This window comes from Nanorana parkeri, unplaced genomic scaffold, assembly GCF_000935625.1.
Source record: "Nanorana parkeri isolate BGI_ZX_2015 unplaced genomic scaffold, ASM93562v1 scaffold2674, whole genome shotgun sequence".
Classification (NCBI taxonomy): Eukaryota; Metazoa; Chordata; class Amphibia; order Anura; family Dicroglossidae; genus Nanorana; species Nanorana parkeri.
In genome coordinates this window covers 10,544-18,398 of record NW_017308942.1, presented here as the reverse complement: position 1 = coordinate 18,398, position 7,855 = coordinate 10,544, and the positions used below count along the sequence as shown (strand labels likewise).

The 7,855-nt window shown below is 40.3% G+C and overlaps 1 protein-coding gene and 1 long non-coding RNA gene across 2 annotated transcripts in view; both read left to right on the top strand.

Annotated features, from left to right (window-relative positions):
- The window catches only part of LOC108802128 (large neutral amino acids transporter small subunit 3-like), a 77,745-nt gene extending 76,402 nt beyond the window's left edge, over window positions 1-1,343 (top strand). The window contains exon 5 of the mRNA XM_018574014.1: window positions 1,054-1,343. Coding sequence (XP_018429516.1) covers window positions 1,054-1,206 — 153 coding nt within the window. The 3' untranslated portion in view covers window positions 1,207-1,343. The remainder of the gene's footprint in view (window positions 1-1,053) is intronic.
- Window positions 1,344-5,726: 4,383 nt separating this feature from the next.
- LOC108802129 lies at window positions 5,727-6,407 on the top strand. Its single transcript, XR_001942198.1, has 3 exons — window positions 5,727-5,794; window positions 6,242-6,244; window positions 6,334-6,407. It is a non-coding gene; the product is annotated as an uncharacterized LOC108802129 (long non-coding RNA).
- The last annotated feature ends 1,448 nt before the right edge of the window (window positions 6,408-7,855 follow it).

Sequence of the window (7,855 nt, the reverse complement as noted above, 5' to 3'; positions counted from 1 at the left end):
AAAAAAAAAATACCTAAAAAATTAAACTTTTAACACCAACCCTAAAATACTATAACTCAAACCCTTGTTTATTTAATTTTCTGTACAGGTACTTAAAAAGTGACAAATAAAAGAACCCTAATAATAAAGCAACCCCCCAAAGACAGCAAAGGAGGGGGCAGCAGCTATACAGCAGCAGAAATTGTGGTACCCCACCACTGTGCAATTCACACTAATGAAGCACAGTGAATACAGGGAGGGTACACAGTCCACTCTCTGCAGCTCACCACACTGCAATTCACTGTAATGTAATAGTGGCACAATACATCACTGCATATAGCACTGTGTATGTAACACTGTACAGAGGTAACCATCTTTCCCTAAAAATCGCTCTGTCAGCTGTCCCTGTAAACTCCAATTCCAACACGCAGACGAAAGACTGATGGGAAAGTTGACTTTTATAGGAAGGGGTTGGTACATTTTCAGACCTGCATTATTGGCCATACTATGGCACCTAACCGAAGTTAACTTTTTTCCCAAACTGTGAACATGTAAAGTTCAGGTCGATCTCGAAACACAAATTGCATTGTTTTCTGTTCTAATTCAATGAATATTAAAATTAATTCTATACACAGGATTGTTGTCTGTTTTACATATTACCGAAATATCTGGTTCTATGTACATGAACTGGGCACCCCTGTGGCAAATCGGTTGTTTTGTACACCTTTCTATTACCTTGACACCCGTACTGAAACAAAGACAGGGTCCCTGAGCATTAAGTGTGACCGCAGACTTACCTAGGAACCTATGTGGAGACAGAAGTATTCTCCATAAGGCTCAACTTCAGGGTGTGTTACAATTTTGATGGTTAATTGTATCCTCTCAGATGTAAGTTACCCATAATGGTGTTTGCACTTCCATTTATCATTTCTACTCTTTTCGGTGTGTTTGTTTTTAGAGGGTTTTTTGCACATACTCTCCATGCTTTTTTTTTTACTTTGTTAGATTCACAAACATTGTGAATAGGGCATTTTAAAGAACATTTTTTCTTGACTCTTCTCTTTTTTTCTTCAGGTAAACCTTGGTCTATTGATCTTTTCCTTTGCTGGGTTCATCCTTCCAGGATATTTAATCTTTTATCGGCACCGCTTGCTCCAGGTTCATTCAACACAAAAAAAGGTCCAGCTGCTGTCCAACTGCAAGAACCAAACTGTCTCAATGGGGTGATGGAAGGAGAGATTACAGAGATTACATCTTAGGCATGCAATGGATTCTGCATTTGCCAAAGAGACATGCTGCAAGATAATATAAGGGAATGGCCATTTATGTTTTTAAGTATTTATCATAAATTTTAAAAAAGGTCGTGTCCTTCTGTTTTTTTGGGAGGAAGCGAGGTCTGTTAAATCCAGGGAAAGATGTATAGAGTTACTGACGTTTCTTAGATGGTATGGACAGGTGCAAGATTTATGTGCAAGAGTTATGTTAAAGGAGTTCTAAAGTTACAGCATATAGTATTGTTTTATAATATCAACATTGTAATAGGAATACATACTATAGTTGCTTTTTGATAATGCAATCAAAGCTTACTTGAAACAATTCCTTGTATTTTTAGTGAGTGCTACCTTCTGTCTGCCCATCATTTGCAACACCTTCCTGGATTCCCAGTGTACTTTGCATCTCTTTACCTGCTGCTTGATGTGATGCAATCTCAATTTTTTTTAACAATATATAGTCCATAATGCATTGCTTCCAGCAAGCAATGATAATGTTACATTGTTCAGATGTTGACTTGTAGTTCAGAAGGCAGGCTTTATGGGAGTTTGTATCACAAGGAAGTGCATATTCACAGGGCTGAGTGAAATTGTGTCAATGCATTGAGGAAGTAAATCCTATGGTCATCTTCATTAAGTAAGTTTACAAACTTCTAGATCGGTATGGCTATTGGGAGTGGGATAGAACTTATGGAAATTGAATAGAAATACATAAGCTATCCTTGTTCAAAACTTTTGAAACTTTTGAATTTGCCACAAAAACAAAAAATGTCAATGGTATCTTAATGGTATATACAAATAAAAGGAATCATAATACAGTTAAAGTCAGCAAGTGATTCTAAAAAAAATGTCTTTGTTGGAAAAATAGCATACAGATTTAATTAACCTCTTGCTGTCCGCCCGTAGTAAAAAAACGGACGGACGGCACTGCAGCATCTGCGGGTTGCCGTCTAGACCCCTAATATCTCCATAAAGAGGACCTGTCAGTGTGCCTTTGCTATTATATAGGGGGTTGTTATCCCCCTATATAATAGCAATAACAATAAGTGCAAAAAAAAAATATAAAAAAAAAAAAAGAAAAGTAACACATAAAAAAATAAAATAAAATAAAAGCCACATATAAAAAAAGGGGAAAAAACCCCCCCAAAATGTTTAACTCCCCCACCCCCACGTTTACGCGCCTATAAACGTAAATACGCGTCCGGTGCCCCAGCGCGCAAAAATTACAATTGCGCTACACATGTTACATATCGCCGCGAACGTCGCAGTGAGAGCAATCATTTTAGGGCCATCAATCACTGATAACACTAAACTGATGAGCGGTAACAGCTTTTAAAGCGTCGCCTAGGGCCAATTTTGGGTATTATCGTTTTTTGAGGTTTCGCGCGCGCACGCAATTTTAAGGCTTGACATGTTTAGTGTCTTTTTACCCGACGTGACCCCATCTTTTATATTTTACCAAAAAATTGGGTAATAATAAATGTTTTATCATTTAATATAGGGGAAACTGTTTTTTTTTTTTATATTTCGGTAATTTTTCCTTAATATAGTAAAAAAATAAAACCCCCAGTGGTGAATAAATACCACCAAAAGAAAGCTCTATCTGTCCCCAAAAAAGGGTATAAAATTCATTTCAGTACAGCGCTGCATGACGGAATAAATGTCAGTCAAAGTACCGCAGCGCTGAATACTGAAAAATGGCCTGGATGGGAAGGGGGTTTAACACCGCGGATGTCAACTGGTTAAGAGATGTTTCAGGTAAAATATTTTTTTTTCTGTCTTTCAATTACTCAACACTCCTTTGCTATGACAATATTAGCCACCTGCTACACACACCATGCTTGCAGTTTTTTGGGATGTTCATCTTACCATAAATCTATTCTCTTTTTCTTCAATATCTTGAATGATAGAAAAATCTGCATTATTATGATATGCATAGGATAAGTATAGTAACAGGTGTTCCTTAATTACATAGGTTGAAAAAAGACAAGTCCATTGAGTTTATTGAATAAAAAAAAAATATATTAAATAAGTTGAATACCTCAATATACAGAGCCCTATACACACAGGAAGGCAACCGATTATGGTCCATATTGCTACAAAAGGGGAAAAATGTCAATCATATATTCCCTGGATCAACAATCTCTGATGATATTACTTTAATTTTTAGTTATAGGTACAAATGAAAAGTCATACATCTGCCCCACTTTTAGGTCCCTGCCTCCCATACGTCTTCAGGTGTTAACCTGTAGTGCAGTCTGCTGTATAAAAGGTGCCCACACACCTTACAATTATCGTACGATAATCGCAAGGTGTGTGGAAGGCGTGCGACTGTTTCTACTGTACGGTCGCACTACTTTTGTCTTACGAACATGTTTGAAAACCAGCCGAGAATCGTACGATTTTCGGCTGGTTTGTGGCATGCTCGTAAGATAATTGCCGCACGGACCGGTGTGCGCAAGTGCACACTGCCCGTTCAGCATTGCGGTCATTGGAAGCAAGCCCCTCAGCGGGGCGGGCTTGCGATTATCGCAAGTACGATCTGCCTGTCCAAGATGGGCAGATCGTACGTTTTTTTTTTTAATGACCTTACAACCATCGCAAGACAAAAGTCTTGCAATGGTTGTAAGATCTATGGGCACCTTAAGGGCCTGTGTTATTGGGCTCATTTTTGCTTTAAGCTGGTTTTACATTCCAGTACCAGTCTATGGGAATGTAAAACCCACTTCAAGTAGGTCCTAATTGTGATAACATGGCACTATTTATGAAGAGATCAAATCAAACACTCTCAGCATCTCCTAATTTATCTCTTTGACTTTTTTATTTACCTATTTGTAGAAAGTAGGTGCTATTTAATTTCTATATAATTTTACTGGTTTTATTACTAGTTATAAACGCCACAATCTCAATGTCCTATTCCTTCTACAAAGTCTGATCCATTTATTAAACAGGTGAAAATAATTTTCAATTTATTTAAAAGGAGACCTGCATGTAGACAAACTGAGCTGCTTTGGCTGACCCTCTCCTAAAAACCATAGTTGCCCAGATGTCATGCTCATCCAATGGTCGTAATGCTCTGAATGATCACAGGCTCACAAAGTAGTAGGGGGGTACAGGAAATTAGCATTTCAAAGGACATCAGTAAAGGCAGTGCCCACTTTTTTCTCAATACAGGTTTTTATTAATTGTGAACATTTTGGCATATTTTTGCAACTGTATACAACATGTAAATTGCAATATTTTCAATGAATTTATGCCAGGTCAAATATGACCACCACTACTGTGATTAAAGTGACATTAAACCCTCAGATTTTTTAACATAAACCAATACTGTAATGTGTGCCTTACTGTAATCCATGGTTGTTTCCCTTCTCTTTGCTGCTCTTCCTTTTAAATCCTCATGTCTTCTCATGCTTGGGGAGAACTTCCCTTTTCAGCTCAGGGCCTCTTCCTGTAGTGCTGGCTCAGGTTACAAGCCTATACAAACGTATACACAGACACCGTGTATCCATTCCTGAGACAAGGCAGTCTGCTGCAAAACAGAAGTTCTGCCCAGCATGAGAGGAGATACAGATTTAAAAGGAAGAGCAGCAAAGAGAAGGGAAACAACCATGGATTACAGTAAGGCACACATTACAGTATTGGTTTATGTTAAAAAATCTGAGGGTTTAATGTCACTTTAAGGCTGAACTCTGCAGACAAGACAGTTTTACATACATGTAAGCTCTCTTTCCTGCGTAATTCTATTGAACTATTCATACCATCCATGTCAGACAGGACAGGAGTTACCTCCGTTATTTCAACTACAGTAAAGCAATACTGATTGGCCAAGGACCCAGTAGTAGCTAGTCATATTCAACTTATACTGTAATGTTTAAGATATTTTACAGCTTACCCAAACCACTTCTTTAGTTCTAATGAGTGTCTAGTAAATACCTCAGTATTTATAGCCACCTATAATGCCATTGTAATATCTCTAACCTGGCGATTCCACAGCTCACACCTTTAAAGAACTCAAGGATTTTTACATTTTAACTGGAAGAGTTAAGTGGTTGTTTGTTTAGGGAGCAAAAATGAAGAAGAAATACCCGATTCTAGGTACCATCTGGCTGCTAGGCTGGTCCCTGCAGCCTCTTCTTCCCCAGGCTCTGACGCTCTAAGGACCTGTGATGTTATCACATCTAATGCAGTCCATTAGCATGAGGACCTCCAAGGGACATACCACAGCCGAGGCAGTGAGAAGTGGGAGGTGAGTGATTACTGCCACAGGACTGAGGATCTGGTGAATATCTCTTCTTTATTTTTTTCCCCCAGACCAAAATGAGCACTTAGCCCTTGTAGTGCAGGGATAGCCCCACTGCCAGGATTATTTTTAATAATCCTGGAGTTCTTCTTCAACTATGTAAACTAAATGATTAACACCTGTTGCAGACTCTCTAGCACCAAGGGATCAAATTATGTAATTGGAACAGGGTGTTTCTAAAAATGTGTACACCTCCCATCTTGTTCTTGGACAATCATCATTTGCCTGGACACATTCCATTGTGACCAGGCCCGGCGCTACCGCAAGGCAAGTCAGGCGGCCGCCTGAGGGCGCTGCAGGGTGAGGGTGGAAAAATAGGGCATTTTGACAAGTACTTGTACTTGTCAAAATGCCCCGATGTTTGCGCTATGTTTTGTTGTTTTTTTTTTCACTTACCTTCGATGCGGGAGAGCAGCGGCAAGTCAGCGCTGGTCCAGTGGGAGAAGCTCCAGGTGGGGTCCTAATTTAGCTGGTCGGCGACTGCCAGAGGATCCCGACACGCGCGGCACCTCAGGCATTCGCTGGCCAGCTAAATTAGGACCCCACCTGGAGCTCCTCCCACCGGACCAGCGCTGACTCGCCGCTGCTCTCCAGCGCCGAAGGTAAGTGAAGAAAAAAAAAACCATAGCGCAAACATCGGGGCATTCTGACAAGTTCAAGTACTTGTCAAAATGCCCTGTTTTTACAGGGGGTCGGGGAGGGAGGGGGCGCAAAAATGCACCTTGCCTGTGTAGGCAAGAATCCTAGCACCGGTCCTGATTGTGACTGGATTAATGTGAGTAATCTGTGTGACTATAAATGCTAGGATATGTTCCTTACAATCTTTAGAATTGAACAAGTGATTTGGATAAACTGCAAAACATTACAGAACACATCCATCTGAATCTGGCTAGCTACTACTAGCTCTGTGAGTATATCAGTTATTCATATTATATGATTTTTTTTGTATAAGTGTTAAATGAAAAAAAGGAAAGAGAAATGACCTGTTTAGAAAAGTTGGACACACCAAATATGTGCCTAGAATGAACAAAATTATGTAGAAGTGATATATAATACGTGTTCAATGTTTTTTTGAGTATTAAGAGTTTCTTAAAGTATATTAAATAAAACATATACTAGCTTTAAATATATGTAAATCCTAACAATGGACTGCTCCTATTTGCTACCTTTCTGGTCTAGCATATCATACGCAGTGTTTTGTTACATCTGTTCAATAAGTGCAAAAATATATCTGTTGATCCTGCCAGAAATGTTGTGAGCTCATTTCTTTCTGTGCTCTTTGTCTGTGCTATCAGTTAGCAATACCCGTCAATTTCTCTGGACTACAAAACGGAAAATTGTATCATACTTACCGGTAATTTTCCTTTCCCTGGTGTCTATCCATGGCAGCATACCTGCAATAGGCCTCACCCCCTATCCCACCTACGGACCAGTTAAAATCTATAAAAGTGAGAGAGTGACTCCCCCTAGGCCTTCAAGTATCTAGCCTCCAGAGTATCCATGGATAGGCACCGGGAAAGGAAAATTACTGGTAAGTATGATCAGGGCAGCCATCAGAAATTTCGGGGCCCCTTACACGGCTTTAGGCTAGGGCCCCCCCCCTGGGCGGGAAGCAGGTGCGGCATAAAGCGTGTGGTGCGTGTGGAGCCGCAAAACAGGGGCAACTAATCGAAAGCTAACTAATTGACGATGGAAAATGTTGACAACATTTTCCATCATCGATTTTGCAGCACCAACAGTTGTTGCAGCCCCGGTCCCATCAGTCTCTGTACAGAGAAGCTTACACTATAATGCCCCCCGTCACATCAGTCTCTGTACATAGCAGCTTATACTTATACATTATACTTAAACTTATACATTACCTGCTGGACGCAGGGCTTCGTAACCCACTGGACGCAGGGCTTCGTGACCCACTGGACACTAGACATGTGCACCGGCAAAAAAATTGTTTAGTTTCATGTTGTTTTGATTCGGATTTTGCGTTATTTCGGGATTCGGACGAAATTCGTTAGCGGTATTCGGTACGAATGTTAATTTCCGTTTCATGTTCGTATCGTTCGTTTCATTGCAGCAAAGTGACATTAACATTTTTTTTTTAAATTGTCACTATGCCAGTGCGTTTGGGTGTGGTGCAATAAAAATGCTGCAAGCACCATTTTGATCGCACCGCACTCGAATGCACTGCAGGCACAATGTGCCTTGCGATCCCTTGCGGGCGATCGCATTGCGGCTGGAGGGAGTGGCTACGGTGCTATTTACTTCAATGATGCTCAATTTGTTGTGGGGCGGGATGGGGCGTGGC